Here is a 23,711-nt window from a genome sequence, read left to right on the forward strand (position 1 = left end):
AGACCACCACTACCGCGGATAATGCGCGCAAGTTTCGTTTGATTCACGGTCGTACCGCAGTGATTGGACGTGTATCTTCTATTAGTTTTGCCAGTTTTGCAACGTATTTCCTGCATGAAGTTCTACAGTGATTGCAGTGTAACGTACTTAAATTTCACTTCATGCCCGGAGCAGCTGGCATACGGGTCGTTTGTTTAATGTGAACTGTATCAACAAGTGGAACAAAACAATGTTTCAGAGACCAGTGTTTCAGAAACCAGGTGAGTCTCGATTAACATACCTGAGGTCCCCAGTTTTGTTTAAATGTTGGCGTTGATCTAGGAGGAGAAAGGGAATTCCTAAACGAGGAATGGATCATAGAAGAAGTAACTGGTTCTGCGGAGTACACCAACTATGTGTATAACCCAAACGTATCCCTGTCAATCAGCCAACAGAGAGAACGGCTGCCAGTGTTCAAGGTAAGCAATTTGTAATAACATGCTCTCGCTGAATCCTGCTGTTATTTGATGCTTCATGTATGGTTGTGTCTTGCAGAATCGTATAGACATCCTGTACCTCCTGGAAAAGCATAGAGTCTTAATTGTTACTGGTGAAACTGGCAGCGGTAAAAGTACACAAATTCCTCAGGTGAGAATTCTAAATAGCTTGTGCGTGCAACCTCACTCTACTGCAATGTGCGGTTATTTCAGTACTTAATGGAAGCGGGCTGGGCGCAGAAGGGCCAAATGATCGGAGTCACGCAGCCCAGAAGAGTGGCGGCCATATCAGTGGGTATTATTTCTTTCAAGCAGACCTGTTTTCACACCGGTGCACTCATATTTTTGCTCTTGCTTCACAGCTGGCAAGGAGGGTAGCAGAAGAGAAAGGTTGTTTGGTAGGACAAGAGGTTGGCTACTGTGTGCGGTTTGATGACTGCTTTGACAAGGAAAGGACAAAGATTAAAGTAAGCAGCAGTTGTTCAAAAAAAAAAACTACTGCCTCTTATTTGATGTGACGTGCATCCCACGCTGAATGGCATGCTGTCATTGGCTAGGTTGATATAATGAGCATGATAATCTTCTCTTATTTCAGTTCATGACAGAAGGAATACTTGTGAATGAAATAATGGCCAGTCCACTGCTGCCCTCATACTCAGTTCTCATGCTGGATGAAGCACATGAAAGAACCCTCTTGACTGACACATCCTTGGGGCTCATGAAGAAGATACTGCTTAAAAGGCCAGACCTCCGCCTTATTATATCATCTGCAACACTGGAAGCAGAAGTTCTGAAGAGTTTTTTTCACAGTGACATTGAAAGGTGTGACAAGGCACAGATATCATTTTGCTACAGGCCAATTATAAACTAATGTGAGCCTTAGCTTGTCATGGTTTGCTGTCTAGAGAAAGATAATGTGAACAATGTTGTATGGAAGTAAATGACCAGACCACTGCACAGTGGGTTGTGGCGGTAATAATAATGAAAAACTTAATTTGCAGCATAGTGCAAGTGTGAAAAAATTGAAGGGACCACTCAGAACAAAAAGTTAGCTCAAGAACCAAATTTATTTTTTTGTCTGCATTGAACATTAGACAGCATTAAAAGGATTGCATATATGAAAACTGCTGAAGAAAAAAAAAATCTAAGCTTTTCTCTCACCCTTATGCATTAATAGTTGACTCTTTGCTTGTAAAGTCAACTTTAGAACTTTAGTTTTTGCTTCAACCTGTTTATGGATTAAATCACATTCAGAATCAGTATTATTGGATTGTCCATGGTGATTCCATTTCATAATGTATAAAATTCCTGTTGCTAATGTCTGAGTTTTGTCTTCTGTTTTTAAAGCAATTTAATAGGAGTATTATTTAACCAAGACTAAGTGATCTAGCAATATGGAAAAACTTAAAAACATTGAAATCCAGTAGCAGCTCTAAGGTGCAGAAGTGTAGTAGACTTTAGGTGTATTTGTGGGGAGAGGTAGAATCCATGTTCAGAATGAACTACTGTTCAGAGTGCACAGTACTATTTAACCCTTCCTTTTTTTTTTTTTAGCAAACATATTTCATCAGAGATCTTAAGCATCCAAGGGAGAGTATATCCTGTTGAAGTGTACTACCTGACCAACCCAGTGCCAAATTACGTGAAGGCAGCTGTTGAAACTGTTGTGAAAATTCATGAAACACAACGCATGGGCCACGTGCTGGTGTTCCTGACTGGACAGGATGAGGTGGAAGAAGCTGTCAGTCTTCTCATGTAAATATTGCAATTATTTTAATTTTGAGTGCTCATTTAAAAACACTAAGTGTAATGTAGTCTTAGTACTGCTTGATTTCTCTTAGTGTCAGTGCAGTATTTAAATTAGAATTGCCACTGGCAACAAATTAACTTTCCTTGGATTTATTTAGCCGTGAGGTAATTTGACTGTCTAATGCAGTTTCTCCTTTAGCCTGGTCCTATTCCAAGCTAGTGCATGTAAAGACTGGTTACAATTGACAACACCAGCACCATGTGGACAGAGCACATGGTGATAAGTGAATTAGAAAAATTCACAGGTTCATGCTCCCGGTCTGTAATATAGCGACCACTGTGATGTTTGCAGAAGCCATCCCTATTTTTACTCGTGAAACTTGGAAAGATCCTTAGCATGACCTGCCATAATGTACTTACACTTTATCTTCATATGGTAGCTCAACATACCTTTCACCACAGTACTGGATTGCAAGAGAAAAATTAACTAATAACTTTTTGCAGTCAGCAGGCTGCAGGTGCCAGAATTTCTGCATTGAAAGAGAGCCAAATTGGACCTACCTTTTGGTAATGCAGTACTTGCCACCGCATTGCAGTGCAGTATCCCACCATTGTGGTAGAATCTTATTCTATTTGTTGGGAAACAGAGCTGAGACTGGGTTTCTGTAGAAGTCTAATGATTGTTGACAGTCTGCATATTTGAGAAGAGCGTATGATGCATTTTGTTCACATAGTTTGTCACTTTACACATCTGCATTTGAAGCTTTGGGTAATGTCAATACATAATGTGTTCAATGTTACCAACCAGCTACTGCTGACTGTTGGTCATAATGGTTAGCAGGCAGTAGGCAGTCACACTATACGTAGGGCCCTTCGTTTTCAAGTTTTATTTTTTCTGGAATTCGTAACGTAAAAATTCCACGATTCTTTTTGAGCTTGAATTTGGGTACAAATCGGGTTATTCGAAAAAAATTTTCATAATTTTTAGCTTTTTGGGCATGCTCATTTTTCAGCTAAACATAAAATGCCGTGTCATTATTTCATAAACATGGAATTGGCAGGTTGCACTAAAAAACTGCTTGCCAAACTTGTTTTCCTTATTTATTACAAATGTTTTATCACGTAAGTTAGAAAGTCCATACGCAGCACTCCTGTGTCTGACCAAGGCTTGCCTGCCTTTAAAGGTATACATTGCGAAAACATTGAACATCAAAGCAGCCATTTTAAACACGCAAGGACATTGGAGCAGGACATCGTTAGCGTGGGTAGCATTTACTACGAGTACAATGATATTGTACCTGTGTTTTGGCCTCTCAGTTCTAAATCGCACTGTCGGAATTTATGCTCAAATTCAACTGCCTCATGAATATTGAGCATTAGAGGTTTAAGATCACTAATTGACTGTAGCCACCTCTCTGGAATAAACATATCTTCAAATTTCTTGTGGTGCCTTCAGCTTTGTGAACTCGAAAACCAATGTTGTCTAGAAGGCTTATTTTGGAGGCGAAATCTGGTTTAGCCTGATTTTTGAGGGAATCTGTTTGGGATGCAAGAATCAGATGACATTGTGTTTATACAAAAACAAAGGGCCCTAACTATATGTTGCCTTGCTAGTTGCCATTTAAAGGGATACTGAGGACAAAAATAAAGCTGGCCTGTGCTTTAAGTTGACCAGGGCGTGCTTTAAGCACAAAGAGACCACTCTCACCGAAAACGGAGCTTTTATAAACAAGTTTTCTTTAGAAAAGACCAAACAATGAAATACAGGTGTCTCCATCAACGGCCGGTTTCTCAAGTAAAATTAGTGCGTTGATAATGATTTTTGGATGTAGATCCCAGCACCAACATTCAGTTCAAAAAGGTAGCAACCAGTCCTTTTCAGTAAGGACATCACGAGCTTGAACCGAATGGCGGGAAGATTTTTAAATCTGGTTTTCCGGCCGCTAAATGTGTCTTTTGTTCCCGGACAAATGTCAACGTAGCTAGGAGGAGCCAGAGAATCAATTTTTATTGAGAGCAATATTTGGATATAGTTGTCCTTGGTATCCTTTGAAATCATCACCAACATGTTTAGCCCTGAACACAGCCTTATAAGGAGGCGTTAGTCAGAAGAAAACGAAGAAAAAAATTTGACATTAAATATCTATTCTTGTGCAATTTTCACATATGGTTCGAGTTTGCTTGATTCATGATGAATGTTGGGTGCAGATAAGTTCTGCACATTAACATTTTTAAAACAGGCTTGTTTTTCATTATTCAAGCTTCAAATGTTTTTTTTATCATACAAATACAAATTTCATAACAGTTCAGTTGCAATGTTTCAGAGAGTATTCAAGGAATACAAAAAATACACCTGGCATTCCAAGCATGTATGTTTTACCATTGTATGGATCACTACCTCAGTCTGAACAGGTATGGACCATTTGGAAAGTAGCAGTGTTCAGGAAATTCACATGATTCCAAGCACTGATACATTGCACCACTTAACAATAATGCAGTGCGTCACTGTTTGCCTAGAACGTTACCTTGGCTGCTTTCCATTGCCAGTAGTACAGTGACTACAAGAAGCATAGTGCACAGTCATTTGTCAAAGGTGTTTGGCATGCGGAACTTTGGGCTCTTCATTCTTGCTACCTTTGACCATCCAACAGTGATGGGGATGTGAACCTCTCATTGCGAGTGGGTAACACATTCAGCAGGTGGAGTATGCCACCGTGAACATTTGAGAAAAATTTTAGTCATAAATGACATATAGCATTCATTAAACATAAACTAAGCTCCCTCATTTCTAACAGCAACTTAATGCTGGTATAAAGCAGTCATCTGTGCTGATACTCTTGTGTGGAGCTGCTCATGCCTCTGTTTGGAGGATGAAAATTGGGGACAAAACAAAGGAAAGAATTTGAGTTGTGGGACTCACCAAAGCTGAATATTGTACCTTCAGTTTCTATGCTCTTTTTATGCATTCAGAAAAAATTAGGGGAGGGGGTGGTGGTGCTCAGTATCACTTGCAAGGTACCCTACAAAGCCCAAGCTGTTTCTGCATTAAGGTAAACACTTCCTTGAACTGCAGCACTCATTTACAGGCAGCTTCACGCTACTTTGCATGCAATTCTTGTAGATCTGACCTTAACTGTACTTATTTTCAATACTTTAGGAATATGCATACAATTCGCTAAATGCACTCACTTTGCTAACTGTGCAAAAAGAGCTAAGCTTGGAGTAAAAGCCATCTCACATAATGCAAGACATATGCACACAAATTTGAGGTCTGAACGCTTTCAGAGACATATGCTAACCACACAGGTTCTGTAAGCTTCTTTAGGTTTTGCACGTGCATTATATTTAAAATAGTATTAACTTGAGCTGGCTGGCTCGTGTCCATCTGGGAGAGCAAGAATAAAACAGAATGACAGCAAGAACAAGATGACTTTGTTTTTGAACAACCTCATGGTTTTTGTAAGAAATATATTCGATATATCATACATGGACGCACTTAAACAGCAGATAAGCAAGGGTTGAACAATAAGGAAATTCAAGAAAACAAGATATATGAGTTTATGGTTTCCTTTCAAACAGCTGAACTGAATGTTCAATAAACTTGAACTTCGTCCTACTGCTCTCAAATATCTTGCATCCCCTTTCATTCTCAGTAGCTTTTGAGCACACTGAAGTGCTTCAGAATGTGCTAGGAACCGTGGACCTTTGAGGTAGTATTGAAACTTCTAGAGTAGCTTTTTGTCATGCGCAGCTGTGTCCAACGTGCATGGTAATACTGTGTACCACATGGCCACAGTATATTACATTTTTAAGTGCATACCTCTTCCCATAGCCTTGCTTTTTTTTGCTTTACTTTCCTACAGGGGTTCTTTTACCTACACAGAAACAACCTGCACACTCACGCTTTCTCTACTATTAGACATCCTCACCTCTCTAGTCATCACAAAGAAAACTCTTGGTAATACCGTACAGTATCCCTGGGGAGAATTTTGCTCCTTAGAAGTTTTTGATTTTCCTTTGCACTATTTTTGCTAAGTAGAATAGGACCTGGACTTCAAAGCTGCTTTCCACAAAGTGTGTACATGGTCTGCTTAGGGCAGCTCAGATAAAAGCTCCTGCTGCTTTCCCTTAATTAAGAACATTTCTGCAACCATACAATATTCTTTTGATATTGGTGCACATAAAATACGACTCTCAGTCTAAAAACCAGAGTTTGCTGTCTACAGGTGCTTTCATTTTTGCCTTTTGTCATACTTGTTCTTTGACCAAGTTGCCATGCATGGCAGTTTGAGCGTCTACACTTCTTGGCTTGAGGACAAATAATTGTGCATGTACCTGTTTCACTGTGACCATGAGAGACCTGTCTAGGCGTGGTAAAAGCCAAGTTGCTAAGGAATGTCAAAATGCACGAGGCAATGCTAATTCCTTTTTTGTGTGAGTAAAATGTACCGATACATATCATATTTTGAAAAAGCGCAAGGATGGGACACAGTAACGAGACAACAATAGCGCTGACTATCAGCTGGTTTTATTCCAAGAAGCTGAGGAACATATATAGGTTTGACAAGCTAAGAACGAAATAATTCAAAAAGGTGCACAACGCGGCATGACAGAGGGAATGGCACGTGCCCAGCTCGGCTGCTTACACGATCTCAAAAGGGAAGGCACCATGAACAATGAAACAAGTGTAAACAAGCAACAGCAAAAAATTTTAGCTGTCTTACACACTTGTTTTGAATTTTTCGTTGTTGCTTCTTTACACTTGTTTCATTGTTCATGGTGCCTTCCCTTTTGAGATCGTGTAAGCAGCCGAGCTGGGCACGTGCCATTCCCTCTGTCATGCCGCGTTGTGCACCTTTTTGAATTATTTCGTTCTTAGCTTGTCAAACCTCTATATGTTCCTTAGCTTCTTGGAATAAAACCAGTTGATAGTTAGCACTTGTGGTGTCTCCTTACTGTATACCGTCCTTGCGCTGTTTCAAATATGATCGGTAACCAACAAGTCCAATTCACAACACTTGTGCAGTTTATTCCCATACATATGGCGAGGGTAAATTGCATGTGAAAAATCATTGGTTCCGTATAATTGCTTGCTGATACAACACATTTTTTGAAACTCCCAGAGCCACAGATTGGTATGGTATGCGATGTTTAACGTCACTTGGCTGCACATGGGCTGCGAAAGATGTGATAGTGGAGAGCTGTGGCTGGGACCATAGCATTATTTAACTTCCTTTCATACGAAAGCTCTTTAGAGAATGACTAAAGCAAGCCCTTGCTGTGCTTGGAGAAGATGCTGGCCTCAGGTTGGCACTCTTTTGCTTAGAGCTTGGAGATGAAGCTTCACTTGTGATGCAATACAGTAAGGTAGGCACTGGCACTGTGAGCATCAAAGACTTCATTCATTTTTTTCCTTGCATAAAAAGCAAAAAAGAAAGCTTGTCCTCAGACTGCTGTGACAAGGTCATGTGTTCTGTCTGCAGGAAGAGTCTTTCAAGCCTACATCAGACAGTGCCGAGATGCAGGGTTTCCCTACGCAATGTTCATGAGAATTTTCCTCCCGTCTTGTGTGTGCGAGTCACAAGAATAGGAACATGTCGTTTGTGTTACCTCGTTTTTCACAGTCTTTCTTGCGCAAGTATGTATAGTCGTGGACAAAAGTCTGGGGACCACGTGTTCCTCAAACGAAGCCGATAGCTCTGCTATTAGCCGGCAGCTGGAGACGACACTTGTAGAGGTGAAACTCAAAGTTCTGTTCTTTCATCTCCATAAGTGTGGTCTCCATCCACCCGCTGGCTAATGATGGAGCTATCAGCTTCATTTGAGGCACATGTAGTCCCCAGACTTTTCTCCCCCATAGTGCCTTTGAAGAAAGGAACCATCTCACTCAAACGAAAATACTGAAAGAATAGGGAGGGTGGGCTATTTTCATGACTCCCAAGAAGTTTGAGAGCATTTATAAAACATAAGCTAGGAAAAGAAAAGAATAATTAAGGCTGGCAAATGAGAAGTTGTATTAACAATAGATTATTGGGACAAGCATACTTGCTCAGGCAATGCCTGGGTAGCCACTTGCAGCACATTGCATATTTTTTGCTTATCAATACAAGTCTGCAGCATGCGTATAAGGTAACGATAGAAAAGGGCACGTAAGATATTTAATGCCTATATCAATCACGAGGAGAGATACATTCTTATGTCATGTCTGTTTCAATGAATTCATTGCGTTAATTTACTTTTTCAGCACTCCTTATCTATTGTTTGGGCTAGCCCACTTATGTTGCATAGGGCATAGGGCTGTTTCGTAGGCGTCCATTCTGGACAATAGCCATCACGGCAGCCAGTTGATTGCATAGTCCTGTACTTATTAGCTTCTTGCATTTTTTGCAAATTACTTGAGTTATAGTTTTTAACGAGGGTAGAAGATGTCGTTACTTTGGTCAAAAGCCTGCACTGCAGTAAAAGGACTGTTTAGAAAAGTTAAACTAGAGGAGGAGGAGGAGGAAAAACTTTATTTATATTTGATATTAAAATGTGTTATTAGCGGTCGCGGGCTGTCTTCTTCATCTTCCGATGAGTTATTGCAGCCCGTCTTAACAGGGTTGGGGCCCCTGGTCCAGGGCTCCACTGAGGTACGCCGCCAGGTAGGCTCTCCGCACCAATCCGCGCTGGATGGCCGGGTCCTCGCTGGAGAGCATCCCCTCCCATTGTTCCGCACTCGGGTTTTTGTTTATTGCAGCTAGATCCTTGTTTTTCTGACACACCCACGTTATGTGCATTAACATGGGTTTTTCTCCACACCACGGACATCTGCTGCTGTATTGCGTGGGGTAGATTTTACTTAAGGTATTTAGATTGGGGAAAGTCCCCGTTTGCAGCTGCCTCCAGCCTACTGCATCTTGTTGGTGTAGGCTGTTATAAGGTGGTGGATATTTGAGTCGCGTTCCCCTGTGATAGTTTAGAATGTCTGAGTAGCTCATGGGTACCGGGTCTGCTGCTGGGTTGTCGAGGTCAGTTTGAGTGGAGGCTCGGTTTGTGTGCTCTCGAGCAATCCTATCTGCCTCTACGTTCCCGGTGATCCCGGTGTGTCCTGGTACCCACATGATTACGTGTTGCAGTTGTGGTTCCTCGGTTTGCGGCATTTTGGCCGATTTAAGGATATGTAGAGCTTTCCGTCCTATTTTGCCATTCATGTAATTTCGGCATGCTGCTTGCGAGTCTGTTAATATTGTTAGAGACCTTCGGATACGGTAGCCCTCCGCCGCCGCCAGGGCGATGGCAGCCTCTTCGGCTTCCTCGGCCGCACAGTCCTTGAATGATGCGCTGGCTATTTCCCTGTGTGCAGAGTTTATTGCCGTTGCTACCATTCTGTTGCTGATTTCTCGAGAATCTCTCGGGTACGCAGCCGCGTCTGTGTACAGTGTTTTCTTTTTCGGCTAGGATTTGTTGAACGTATTTTGCCCTAGCTTCCCTGCGTCCTTTATGCAGGTTTTGATCCATGTTTTTCGGTATCGGGGCTATCCTGAGTGTGTTGCGATATTCGTCAGGTATCCGCTCTGTTCTTCTTGTTTCTTGCAGCGCACCTTCGTAGCCACACCTATTTAGGAGCGCTATCCCAGCTTTGGTTTGTTTTAGCCTTTGTAGCTGCGCCGCAAGTTGGGCTTCTCTCAGCTCTTCAAAGGTGTTATGCAAACCCAGGGCCAGGATTTTCTCCGTTGAGGTTGCTTGCGGTAGGTGGAGCGCTAACTTATATGCTTTCCTTATTATTTTGTCTGCCTGAAGTATTTCTCCCTTAGTGCAGTTGTAGTATGCGAGGCTGTATGTTATTCTGCTTACTACGAGGCTTCTGACGAGTGTTAAAGTGTCATTTTCCCGCAGGCCGTGCCTCCTTCTGGAGACCCTGGTTATCATGCGCGCCACTTGCGTCGCCGAGGCTTTGATTAATTTTAGGGTGTGTGTGCATCTTTGGTTCGGTTGGATCCACATTCCCAGTATTCTAATGATCGTTTTTTCCGGAAACGGTTGTCCTTCTAGATAGATGTTTATCCTGAGTTCCTCCTCCTCCGGTACTGTGTGATTTTGTCTGCTTCTCCAGATTCTTAAGAGCTCTGATTTTTCTATTGAGCAGGCAAGGCCTCTATCTCTGACATAGTTCTCTACGCATGTGGCTGCTTCCTGTAACTTTCCCTCTTTCTCACCGAGCGAGCCCTTCGTGACCCACACTGTGATGTCGTCGGCATATATTGCGTGTCGTACGCCTTCTACATTTTCCAACTGTTTTGCTAAGCCAATCATCGAGATGTTGAAGAGGATTGGGGATATTACTGATCCCTGCGGCGTTCCTTTATTGGGCGTGTGGAAACGCTCGGAGCGAATTTCACCCAGTCCTATCGTTGCTGTGCGGTTTGTTAGAAATGTCTTGACATACCCGTATATTTTCTTGCCGCAATCCAAGTTGCTGAGGCCTGTTAGTATTGCCTTATGGCTGACGTTGCCGAACGCCCCTTTAATGTCTAGCGCCATGATTACGTGCTCTCCTCGTCTCGGGACGTCGGTTAAAACCTCGTCTCTAATTTGGAGTAGTACGCCTTGCGTTGATAACTTGCTTCTAAAGCCAAACTAGAGTACTAATGCTGCAAAATGCACATTTACAGCGGTGTCTCATTAATGTGTATAATATAAATATAACACGAGGGGGAGTTTAAGTGCATATGAAAACGAAAGCTTTGCATAAGCACAGTGTTGTCTTCGCCACCCTCAGTAGTGTCATTTAAGAGGCAGTATAAATGCGCATAGCACAATCAAGCACGGAACCCCGCCCCCCCTTCACCTCTAAGCTGTGGCCGTCCACCCCTTTTTCTCCCCAACCTACTCTGCTATTTTACTGCTTTCTTTTCAATGGCCCATGCCATGTGCTTTCCCTCGTGGTTCTAATGTGCTTTGAAAAGTTGGCTTGTCCTTGCAGCTTACGATCCAGTGGGTAAGCCATCTCAAAGAGCGACATTTTATCGTCTTTGATTTCCGTTTGCCTCCGACAGTTAGCCTTGCAATTGCGCCATTATGCGTCTGTCGCTCCAAGATGTCCTAGACTGCTTGTGTGCTGCGACGTCATTACGCGGGTGGTATGTCACCATGACCAAACGCTCTTTACGATAACTGTTTCCTTATTAAAGATGTCTTTACTGTGAATGAAAAGAAAACAATGTAGTCATCTATCGAACGCGCAGTGGGACCATAGTTTTACTAAATATTATACCCATGCTTTTACTATATCAGAGTGTGCTATCGCAGGGTACTGACCTGAAAGTATTGATACAACCGCCAACCTACCGAGGCTGAGAACAAGTTTAATTTCAACTTATACTCTTACTTCTTGGATTGATTGAAAGGATTATCGCCGCTTATATTCAGTTTCTTCACACTGCACCTGCATGAAGTTCCATTCCTTTGAGCTTACCACCTACCGTGCCTCCTAAGTTGCATCAGGTCCCTGAGGCACTTTAATTTTTTTTTCTGGCCGTGTGTTCTTTTTAGAAAGGTAATGCTGTAAGCGACTAGCTTTGTTCATTCATTTCAAAGTGTTATAATTCCTTGTATGTAGAATAAATAAAGCACACCAGGGATTGAGTCTCTGAGCCCTTAGAGACTCTTTGACTACGAATTCGACACCAGAAAGAAAAGCACTTTGGCAGCGAAAAAGTGCATAAGCAGGCGTAACTGCGCCTGGCAGTTCACTGACTTACGAAGAAGTGTGCACAGTATGGCATGCGGTACAATACGCATTCCAATGTGCAACAAAGTCACAATTCAATGCGTATGAAATTTTTACCGAAATCCAAAGAGTGTCAGCAGTCCTCTCTACGTCAGTATCTGATTACCACAGTCAAGATTTTGTTCACATCACTGTCCACATTAAGTCGACAAAAATACATGGGTCCCAATGGGCTCAGTGCATTTTTGCCCTATCGACTGTCCAAACAGAGAGCTTTCATATTGACTAGGCTTAAATGGATTCAGAATGTTTCTTCCCCAGAAAAACCATGTAATATGAGTCCATATTAATTAGGCATGACTACTGTGTGTGCTCTGTACAAGCTTTGCGATGGTCTATACTGTGGCATTATTTCAGCCAAGGTAGGAAACTCTTTCATACTACAGGCACGCTGCTAGGCTTGCTTAACCTGGAACCTGCAATAAAAATGTCGGATGTTGAATGAAGCAGTCATGTACTCAGAGTCCAGATTTATTATACGGAACTACCTGCCTTTGCTGTACATAAATACATTTTGCTGTTTACTGGTATAACGTGCTAAAACTGCAATTTCCTTTATGAACATTTCATAAATTTAATATGACTAAGCACCTTTTCATATCAAACAGATGAAAGCTTTCCAACCCTTCAGCCCAAAAGTTCGAAAAGTTGTTGTGGCAACCAATATCGCTGAAGCTTCTGTGACCATCAATGGTATTGTTTATGGTAAGTTGTTCACGGATGTCGGAAGTAGTGCCATTCATAGTTTACAGCCCAAACTTGTGCACTGTCTTTACGCAGTGGTAGACTGTGGTTTCGTGAAGCTCAATTTCTTCAATCCAAAGACAAGCACGGATGCCTTAGTTGTGGTGCCTGAATCACAGTCTTCAGCGACGCAAAGGGCAGGCCGTGCTGGTAGGGTGTCGTCAGGAAAGGTCTACAGACTGTTCAGAGGTTAGTACCTGCTTACAGAAAATGCAGGCAAGAAGTTCTGTCCACATTTTTTTGCAGAGGAAGACTTTAAACAACTCCCACTCTTCACAACACCAGAGATTCAACGCAGCAACTTATCAACCTTAGTACTCCAGCTCAAGTCACTGGGAGTGAACAATATTGCACATTTCAGCTTTCCTTCAGTGAGCAATTTCCCAGTCATTTTGTTTGCAGGAATGTTTCAAGCAGAGTTGCAAGTGCAGTAACCTGCATTTTTTTTTCTCAGGCACCTCCCTCAAAAATCGTCATTAATGCATTAGAGTTGGACTATGCTTTAGGAGGTAAGGAGAGCCACATTTTAATGAAATAGCATTCTAAGCAAGGATTTTTTTTTGTTTTTTGTCCAGCACTTGACAAGAGTGGTGGCCTCACAGAGTTAGGAATGAAGATGGTCACGTTTCCAGTGCCTGCCATGCAAGCAAAAATGTTGCTCACATCTGGTATACAATTTCTGTACCGAGAATGGCCCAAGAGAACCATTTTTGCTAATTAGCCCTTTTTTTTTTTTTTCAGGTGAATTTGGCTGCTCAGAAGAGGCACTGACAATAGTTGCAATGCTGCAGATTGAATCCATATTCTTGTTTCCTTCAAGCAGGAGGGCAGAAGCGGTAAGAACAGCAACTGCCTTTGTATAGCTATTGTACAACACTATAAGTCACTGTCTTGCTATAAAGATTGCACGACAGTTCACTTACATGAATTCCTTTTTCTTTGATTCAGCTATGTTCATATGTGCCAGCAGATTGACTGTGGCTTCAAACGAGCAAAACAAAAGAAAAGCTTACTTTCAGCTTAAAATTTCAAGTACCAAACAATTGGAACTATACTCAGGGACAACTTGTTTTGGCATTGCAGCAGAAACTAGGCAGGAAAGGGAGAGAGATGGACCGTTGTCCCCACGCTATGAGGGATAGGTTTTTTTGTTGTTCAGGCTATGGCTGAGGAGCCCACTCCCTATGGCACGGGGACAAAGGCCAGTCTACTTCAGTTTTCTGCCTAGCCTCTGCTACATTACCAAAAAAGGTTGTCCCCGAGAATAGAAAGAATTGCTAGTGGCTTGATTACACATGCTACCAATTATGCTAAAAACAGTAAATGGTAATCACCTATGGGGCTGAAACGTGGAGGCCAACTAAAAGGGTTCAGCTTAAGTTAAAGACAATGCAGCGAAGTATGGAAAGAAAAATTATTCTAAGTTGGTAAGGGTACAAATGCGGGCTAATGACATCGTAGTTGAAATTAATAGGAAGAAATGGGCTTGGGCAGGGCATGTAATGCGAAGGCAAGATAACCGCTGGTCCTTAAGGGTAACCGAGTGGATTCCAAGAGAAGGCAAGCGTACCAGAGGGCGGCTGAAGTTAGGTGGGCAGATGAGATTAGGAAGTTTGTGGGGATACGGTGGCTGCAGCTGGCAAAGGACAGGTTTAATTGGAGAGACATAGGAGAGGCATTTGCCCTCCAATGGCCGTAGTCATGCTGCTGCTGCTGATTATGTTAATGGACTTAGTCCATTTGACTGAAGTGTGCTCTAAGTCTGCCACGTGCTGCCCACAAACAACACTAATAGAGTGCAGTAAGACTCTGGAAGTCCGAAGGGGTGATTCAAAGGTAGGAGGGTGCGATGTCCTACCTTGTTAAAATTGTGCATCACTGTTAAGGTATGAGTCAGTTTATGAGCCAAATTCACAAAGCTGTTCAAGGTCAGAAATGGTCTGTTGGCATTTTTTCCATTGTGGAAAAAGCTATCGTAACTGGCCAGTGCACAGGTGCTGACCACTCGCCGAGAGTTTTGCAGTAAAAATAACTTTGTCAATTTGTGTAGTTTTGAACATAGGGATGAGCTTGCAGTGACAAGTAGTCCGTTATTCTGGTCCTCGGTATGCCCTTTGAATTGCAAGAAATTCTGCTTGCCTTGTAGGTGACATCTACTTCTGAAATGTAGGCTTCATTGAAACAAGAAACATTATTTGCTAGCTGTTTCGCTCTTTTCCAGAGAAAAGCAAAGTACAAGTTCTCAGTGCTTGAAGGAGATCTGCTCACTCTGTTGAATGTTTACAATGGCTTCATCCAAGTAAGTGCTTCCATTACAGTGGTGCTCCTACTTTTGTTTTAGTTGGAAGCACTGGGTGTGCAAGCTGTGTCGATGTAAAAGCTTCGTGTAGTCCTACTTGTTTTCAATACTCTCAGGGCTCGGAGGCATTGCAGAAAGGAGGGGCATACAATATCAGCGGCGATTTCCTTGAATTTCTCAGTGTCAGTAATAGCAGCAATGAAGGCAGAGAGGTGGTTCCAGTCATTTCCAGTTCAAGCAATAAATGAATTAATACGAAGGCTGGTTCGGCAGTGTAGTATTCCTACATTGAAGTTGTGGTCAGTGCAGATTGGAGGAGGAAGTACCTTATCTTTGAGAATAGGGTTAGTATAATAAACTCAGTGGAAAAGAGATGAGCAAGATATTTGCTATGCTGAAAGAGAATCATAAGACCAAGGGCTGATTTGATTGCAGATATGCTTGCTGTTCAGGAGCCATCTGAAACAATAAATTGGTCACCGTGGTTTTGGACAGACTCTAAAGTGCTAAAGTTATCCATTTAGGATCCCAAATAAAACATGTACATTCTAGTTTTGGTCTTATTAACGCCCTCTACAGATGAAGCTTAACGGTGCTGTTTGTGGCTATGAAATTGTGGTGCAAGAATCCGAGCATGCAGCTAGCCTGGTTAGATAAGCAGTTCATGTGCGTTTTCCAAGATAGATTGTGGGTTATGTGAATAACCAGATATTTGTACCATGAGATACGTGATAAATGAGTGTTAAGAAGATATCATGAGTGCAGCTAGAGATACACAGGTGTTTGCACTTATTGGTTTTAAGCGTCATGAGCCAGTCGCTGCACCATGAAGAAATTGTGTTTAACTCGGATTGCAAACATGCTTCATCACAAGGATTAGTAATTAAACAATATAGCACACAATCATTGGCAAAAAGTTTTATATGGGAAGTTGTTAGGAAGATCATTAATGTAAATTAGAAACAAGAGGACCTAACACAGACACTTGAGGTACTACAGAAGTTACAGAAATAGGAGGAGAGTCATAATCATTAACTGAGACACATTGGCTACAGTTGGAAAGAAAACATTTAATCCAGCTCATGCCTGATCGTCAATATTAAGAGCACATAGTTTAAGTAGTAGCAGATCATGAGAAACAGTGTCAAATGCCTTAGCAAAGTCTAAGAATATGTACTCCACAACAACATTAGCATCTATAGTGCAAAATAAATCAGTGAAAGATGGGAGTTGTATTCTGCAGGAAAAAAAAAAAATTTCTGAAGCTGTAGTGACATGAATGGAAAAAGTTCGAGGAAAGTAACTACATGAGAGTAAATTATGTGCTCAAGAAGTTTGCAGGGTACAGTTAAGTGCTGAAGCAGTGCTGCCTGATTTGTGTAACAGAACCACCTTCCAATCATGAGGGATGGAACAACTCTGTAATGACTGTGCAAAGATTTCAGGAAGAGTAAATGATAAGCAGGTAGATGTACTTTCAAGAACTGTGTTGTTATGCTGGGATGATGGAAGCACAAAGCCACAAGCTAAGGAATGATACCCCTAGGAACCATGGTGTGTGCAAGAAAAATAAAGGCAGGTGGGCTTTTTTATCAGTCCTGACAATGACTACCATGTTCTTGTAGAAAGGGAAAGATAAGCAGTGGTGTGGACAGATGTTCCTAAACTACAATGGTCTTGTGAGAGCCACTGAAATTAGGAACCAGCTGCGGAAGCTGCTGCTGAAGTACAAAGTGCCACTAGTCTCTTGTCAAGGTATGTTGCAGTTTGCAACTTGTTTGTACTTATAATTTAACACTTCTAAGAATGCGTCATTTAATTACAGGTGACACTGATTCAGTGTGTCGGTGCATTGTAGCAGGCCACTTTGCCTATGCTGCATACCTGCATTACTCGGGAGAGTACCGCACTGTGTGTGGTGACCACCCACTGGCTATACACCCCACATCTGTACTGTATACACAGAAAAAGCCAAAGTGGTAAGGCAATTCCACATCATAAATCAGCCACCGGGAATTCCTTTTTGCAACTTGTGATTGACATGACTGCATATTCCTACAGGGTTGTCTTCGGAGAGCTTGTTCACACCAGCAGAGAATTCATGAGGAATGTAACAGTAGTAGAGTCATCGTGGCTCTATGAACTTGCACCAGGGTTTTATCAGTATGGCACAGTAAGCAATGTTTCATATTTTGTTTATTCACAAATGTACAAAACTTTACAATTACTTTTTCATTGCTCTGTAGGACACAGATGCTGCAAGAGGAAGGCTGTTATGAAAATGCACATGGATTTTATTTACACTGTGAATAAAAATTTGAACTTAGACGAAAATCGTGAATCACCAAACCATGATCATCATGCACTATACACATAACTACATAATAAACTGTACAGTGGACACTTTTATGCCTAGAAGATTTTCATTACCACAAAATTTCTTACCGCACTGGAGCCACTAGATTCCCCAGATTTTATGTAAGAAAGTTTGGCCGGATCCGGATTCCAGTTTCTGAAATAGTGTTTTAGAAGCCATTCAGAACATGCAATAATGTTCGAATACAGAAATATTTCTACCACTGAACACGAAGTGTTTAAACTTACGAAAATGCATTGAGGTCAGAAGCTATACTAGTTTGGGCACTGTAATTGTATAAAGGCAGCTAAGCTAGTCCATTCTTACAATCAACAAAATTTTTTAAAACTTGTCTGCCATTTCGAGCTTTGTCTCCAACTCATCCCTTTCTAACAGCAAGCAATACAGTATACAAAAACCTACTGGCCACTAGAAGGCACTAACCGTGAAAAAGCTTTACAGTGCCCTGTGACAAAGCACACAACGTATACGGCACTCACCACCTGGGCAGGAGCGGGCAACAGGAGTGACTGGGAGAGGACTGGATGACTCCAACGGTATAAATTGTGGTGCTTTTGTTGTCTCCTGGGCTTCTTGTTCACTTTCCATGCTCCTGCTGGGCCCGGGGCAACTCCAGCTGAGAACAGCAGAAAGTTAAAGCTGATACAACTCCAGATTCTAGTACAATAGGCGCATCCTGCCAAACTTGCCTCTGTTTTGGAGCCTTCAAGGGTGCACCGGCCCTACTGGAGTGTTCAAGATTGCCTTGACGTGGATCCTCCTCACACTTGCGTTTTGTGCCTCGAGCACGATGGGACAGGTAGCACTTATTCCCTCTTGGGCACTTCTTGTTGGCAGCATGCTCAGGGCAAATAAGGATGTGCTGCTTCTTGCACTGAAATTGCGAGGCAGCACAGAACAGCCACGTTCAGATAAACTCTAGCTGAACAAGCTGCCCGTTAAACTGGCCTTGCTTTTTAATGCAGTAAAAATCGCAGACACCTAATTTTTAGGCCTGTATCAATATTCTATCATTTCGAATATTCAATCGGAAAGAAAAATATTCGATTCGACCCAAATGTTTGGTACTCGGAATCTCGAAATATTCGTTACGAGCGAATAACGTTTCTGGAACTCTTGCTTAGTGTGGTTTCGGTTCAGCGTACCTCCAGAGGAAGGAAAGCGCGAGCCACTTTAGTCCCGGCTGACTGAGGAAACCTCCGTTGAAGTCGTAACTCTGTACACCATCCGTTGTGAACGTAACTGAAGGAGGAATTGGCGCTACAGTCTGTAATTCGTAGCCACTAAGAGGTATAGGAAGTTTCACCCCCGTGGCACCTCCTCCCGGATGGCACCGTGACGTGCAGGCAACCAAAGCTCAGACTGCGCTCCCGTGCGTATGCCGGAGCCGGCCTGTGCATGCAAGGAGATGGGGGAGCGTGGCGCCCAGATCTGTACCTGCCAGGTGTCTGCGGCCGCGCTACCCGTGGTGTAACCAGCACCCGTAACCAGCACTGCGGCGTGCATTAGCAGAGAAATTTAGCACAGTGCGATCCGCGCCACCAGTGTGCACGCACTGACTGGTCCTGATGGGGCAGGCGTGCAAAAGCTGGCCGGCGCCTTGTGGCGTCCTCAGGCGATCTGTGCATGCGCAGTGGCTCCAGAAGCTGATCACGATAGCGCTCACAAATTGCAATATGATAAATCTCTCTGATCGGACATAGCACGGCTCCCTTGACTTTTGCGAAACAAGTCTCAGCTGACTGCAGGAGCTCAGGTTCGAATGTGGCCGCGTTTCAATGGAGGCGAAAAGCAAAAGGCACACATTTGCTGTGCTAAGCCGGTGCACCTCTTTATCTCTTCTTTCACTCCCACCTTTCTCCCTGTTATGGTGTCTTTCATTTCCTGATAACCAATCGCCAATGGGAGCTTGCAGGTGGCACATGGAGATGGGTGCCCCTTTCAGACGCCTGACGCGGGGTGATGCTGGGCGCGCGGTGCATATGCCTGCTTAAAGGCAACAGCTGTGCTTCGCTTAAAAGCAACAGCTGTGCAACGACGCAGTCCCAATTTACTTTTTAAACGTCGCACTATAAAGCAATATTTCAGAGATGCAACTTCCTATTGACTATTCACACATGCTTTCAAAATAACTGGAAAAAAAAAAGTAGCTACATTTACAACCAAGTATGTTTTTATGCATGTTGCATTCTTAGAAAACTGGAGTTTCCCATATACAGAATGCTAATGTCGTCTGAAACAGCTTTTATCAGCTGTGCAGTGCTAATTTCTTGCTATCTGAAGACTACCTTATACCTGCAATGTCTCTGCAAATTATAGAGGAAAGAACCATGTTTCAATAATGTTCTCTTTCACCATAGAAGCTGTACCACATTAGGAACTTCAGAAAGCGTTTTTTTGAGAAATGGCTTTTATATCATAGCTATGATAGTGACGTCCCACTATGACCCCCACATGGCTCTGTTCCGCGATCATGTGACCACCCTCTGCGCGTGCCTCGTGCTGCCTTTATTGTTTTCATGTGGGGTGCGTGCTATGGGGGTGGTGGTGTGACCACACTCCACAGGCACCCTTTTGCCCGGCTTTTGCTTCGTGCAATCATTGCCGTCATTGCATGAGACGCGTGGTCTTGAAGACGCCTCAAAGGTTTTTCAGAATGCCTTTCAGATTTCACACGGGAGGTGAAAGCCCGAAGACACATAACGGGTCCAACATACCAACATATGTAGCATGGGCTTGGGACGCTGCTCAATAACATCCGCAAACCTGAGCCCACACATTTGATAGACAGAATAGGATAGCGTTTATGTTAGCTGGCGCAATGCAGGTCTCTAAGATAGGAGTATCGCCTGTCTGAATTTTGCTACTGCCAAAAAAGGAAACATATGCATAAAACTCGCTGCCAGTGAAAGACACGCAGGCTTTAGTTCATTTTTCTTTCAGGGAACCCCTAACTATTTGTGATTACTTTTGCTCTGTTTTTGTTTATTTCAACAATTTTTTTTCCTGCGAAAGTGCTCCACGAACACTCAGCTGGGACAAGGCACAAAATATGTCCGTTTACCAGTAATAGTTTAAAGTTTTAAATAGGTCGACAATAAATAACAGTTGCAACGTTTTCCACAATCGTCATACAGTATGGGAAAACAAAAATTCCAAAAATGGCGTATTTTGAAGGGAGATAAAAAAAAAAGAGTTTCGTACGTTCCAATTTTGGAACACTGGCATGTAAAAGGTCAAGGTGGTGAAGGAACAGCGCTAAGTACGGGACAGGAGACAAACATAGAAGCACAAGCATGGGTGCTGTTTATGCTTTTATGTTTGTCTCCTGTCCCGTACTTAGCGCTGTTCCTTCACCATGCAATACCAACTAGCCCGTCAACTCGCTCTTCTAAAAGGTCAAGGCCAGCAGTCAGGGGTCTCATAGATAGGCCTCATACCCAATATTTCAGATGGCCATTTTTGCAGTAGACTATGTAGCATGCTCACAAAAATGACAAAATTAAGGCAAGCATTGCCCCCCCCCCCCCCCCAAGCACTTAAAACCTTACTGACATACCTATACTTAAGTGCCATCATTTCCTTCATAGTAATGATTAAGGATCTTTCTACATATTTACCTAAAAACTGTCATTCCTTTAATTTTTGACAAATATGTGCTGGTTATCGGGCATATGATTACTGCAGATACCCACCACGTGAACTCTGCTCACTTTAGTACAAACAACTGAAGCTCTGTTGACAACCACGAACATGGCCAGCAGCTAGCATCAAGAGGTAACCACAGCAGCCTAACATAATTGCTTCCTAAATGCTTGCCCTATTGCTGCTGGTCAATGAGGGCTGCCTGACAAAAGGACACCCTTTTTCAACATGACAGAAGAGTAACTCACATTCTAGTACAAGCTTGGTTGTATACAGGGGTTTAATGTCCCAAAGCAAATCAGGCTATGAGGAACGCCTTAGTAGAGGGCTGCGGATAATTTCGACCATGTGGGGTACTTTAACATGCTCTGAGATAGCATAGTACACAGGCCTCTAACATTTCGCCTCCATCCAAATGCAACCGCCGTGGCCGAAATCGAATTTCGGGTCAGCAGCCGAGCACCATAACCACTGAGACACTGCAGCGGATCTCTAGTGCAAGCTTAGTTCAAAACGTGTATTAGTTAAACGTTTACTGGCCACTTGTGTGTCACAAAGGCAGCTGCCGTGCCACGTGGTGGAGCTCTGTAGTGTGCCTGGAGCTCTGGAGGAAGCATCTGAGAACTGGGGGCATAGTTCTCTTTATTATGTTGAGTGTTAGCAAGACAGAGTTCCACCACATGGTGTGGCAACAATCCTTGTCATGCACAAAGTGGCTTGGAAGTTCTTACACATGTGCAGTACATTCTAATTATGGCTAAGCTTCTACGAAACTTTAAAAGCACGTCATACAACACAACATTTCTTAGTGTGCAAACCTCATAACAGGCAGTATGCAAGGCAGATGTGTTGCACATCATGGCCATTTCTACCAGTCAGATAGAACTTAAGAATGTCATAGCAGCATAGCACTATCTACAAGCATGCAGTTGTCAGCCTTTCAACCACACACTACTGATGTTTGCAAAGGGCAATGCCCAGAAATTGCCTACAAGTTTCTTCCTCTCCTCCACTAGGAGCAACTTCTTAACCCTTCCTGGACCACTTTAGAGAGCACATGGCTGACAATGACCAATCATGACATCATGAGCTAACAAGGAGGCCAAACAGAAGACAACAGGAATGCACCCTTGCGCCAGGACAGAACAACAGATCGTGTGAATAGAACAGAACCACCACGTATGCATGCGCTTGCGTGCGCACACACACACAGGGTCTTTTAAACATCCTTCATATTAATATAGGTGAACCACTTAATCTTTCCATATGACTGCTAAGACTGATGGCTGATGCATCCACTCACTTGGACACAACTATCTGTTGCCATACTTTGTCATGCACTGTTTCACTTCCCAAGGGCACTGCACTTAGCGACACGACAGGCTGCGACAGTATCACTTGCATCTTGTGCCCATCTTTCACACCTTACTTCTCTGTCCACTTTTTTTTTTTTGCACCCTTTGTGCGCAACAGCAGACAAATGCTCCTTTAAGAGAAACACTGGGAATTTATCTAAAATACAAGGTGCGGCAGGTATTTGAGAAAGCATATTATAAGTGACACCATCCTGTTCGTCACAGTTACAAATCCTTTCTTGCTGCAGATAAGCATGGCAGAACTTCGGCTAACTCGGGAAATGAAGAGGCATGCAGCCATCATCTCCTTGGCTACAGGCCACCCTGATTCAGAGATAGCTACATTCTTGAAGATTGCCAAGTCATTAGTTTTCAAAGTACAGAACTGGAGGCTGCCAGGGGTGGGGTGGACACTTTTTCCAATAAGAAACGACAATGTTGGCGTTCTGACACTCTTAGGATGCTGGAATTCATAAGTCATTTACAAGGTATCATTGATGAAGAAAGAGCCTGGAAAGTCTATGAGGGCCTTTGCCAAGGTAGTGGAGGCTGATGAGGCCACTATGAAATGTGTCGCTCATGAGGACCTTCGATACAAGTTTAATGTTATATGGAGAGGGAAGTTCGTGTCTGAAAAACCAAGGAGAACTGCCCGACTAGAGCCAAGCACCTTCTGAACAAACTGCAGTGGCAGTACCGTTGTTTACAATGAGCTATTGAACACGGTTGTGAAGCCCTGGATTACTGCTGCAGCACGTGGAAGGCCGTATTTTTTCAGCAAGACTCTGCACCATCACACACAGCCCATACAACTCAAGAATGGATGGCCAAAATCTCCATGACCATGTTACTCCGAACATGTGGCCTCCTAGCTCCCCAGATATCAAATCCAATGGACTACTACTTATGGGGAGTGGCTCAAAGGAAGTCCAATAGGTACCTACACAACACCATTGCAGCTCTCAGAGGAGCTGTTGTTGATGTAATGTCTAAAAGTCCGAAGACACATCTCATCACTGCCTGCAGCCTGTTTTGACAGCATGTAGAATCTATTATTGCTGCTGATGGCGGTTTCAGTAAATGATGTTGTTTGTGTGTGTCGCCGCTTGTACAAAACATTAAAAGATCATAAATGATCTACCGTAAAAACCGGACTATAGGTCGGACCGGAATATAGGTCGACCCCCTAACTAACCAATTCTAAAAATGAAAAATCTTTTTCAATGGGAAAAGTACCGAAAGACATCCTTACTTTGAAACAAATGCGATTCGAGAGGTTGCACAATGGTGACAG

The 23,711-nt window shown here is 42.9% G+C and overlaps 2 protein-coding genes and 1 pseudogene across 6 annotated transcripts in view; 1 reads left to right on the forward strand and 2 right to left on the reverse strand.

The window, feature by feature from the left end:
* Nucleotides 1-17,374, forward strand: LOC144113300 (putative ATP-dependent RNA helicase DHX35). Of its 2 annotated transcripts, XM_077646288.1 has the most exons (19): nt 1-260; nt 322-458; nt 535-627; nt 690-767; nt 839-943; nt 1,072-1,298; nt 2,031-2,231; nt 4,550-4,637; nt 12,606-12,702; nt 12,778-12,930; nt 12,988-13,112; nt 13,196-13,250; nt 13,317-13,409; nt 13,483-13,577; nt 14,963-15,040; nt 16,666-16,795; nt 16,866-17,019; nt 17,102-17,213; nt 17,287-17,374. In XM_077646288.1, exons 1-19 carry the CDS (start codon nt 230-232, stop codon nt 17,317-17,319), a joined length of 2,085 nt encoding a protein of 694 aa, XP_077502414.1. In that variant the 5' UTR covers nt 1-229; the 3' UTR covers nt 17,320-17,374. The 2 variants fall into 2 exon arrangements, with proteins under 2 accessions (XP_077502414.1, XP_077502415.1); XM_077646289.1 differs by lacking the exons at nt 12,988-13,112; nt 13,196-13,250; nt 13,317-13,409 and having other exon boundaries at nt 2-260.
* On the reverse strand, nt 8,686-10,881 carry LOC144113302 (uncharacterized; annotated as a pseudogene).
* The window catches only part of LOC144113303 (uncharacterized), an 18,047-nt gene continuing 9,716 nt past the window's right edge, over nt 15,381-23,711 (reverse strand). For 3 of the 4 annotated variants that reach the window (XM_077646293.1, XM_077646292.1, XM_077646290.1), the window contains exons 9-11: nt 18,107-18,291; nt 17,897-18,033; nt 17,219-17,552 (exon numbers count right to left, since the gene is read on the reverse strand). In XM_077646293.1, coding sequence (XP_077502419.1) covers nt 17,515-17,552; nt 17,897-18,033; nt 18,107-18,291 — 360 coding nt within the window. In that variant the 3' untranslated portion in view covers nt 17,219-17,514. Of the gene's footprint in view, nt 15,500-17,218; nt 17,553-17,896; nt 18,034-18,106; nt 18,292-23,711 lie in introns of those variants that run through there. The other variant, XM_077646291.1, reaches the window with a different exon arrangement.

The sequence above is a fragment of the Amblyomma americanum genome, chromosome 1 (assembly GCF_052857255.1).
Source record: "Amblyomma americanum isolate KBUSLIRL-KWMA chromosome 1, ASM5285725v1, whole genome shotgun sequence".
In the NCBI taxonomy this organism is placed as follows: domain Eukaryota; kingdom Metazoa; phylum Arthropoda; class Arachnida; order Ixodida; family Ixodidae; genus Amblyomma; species Amblyomma americanum.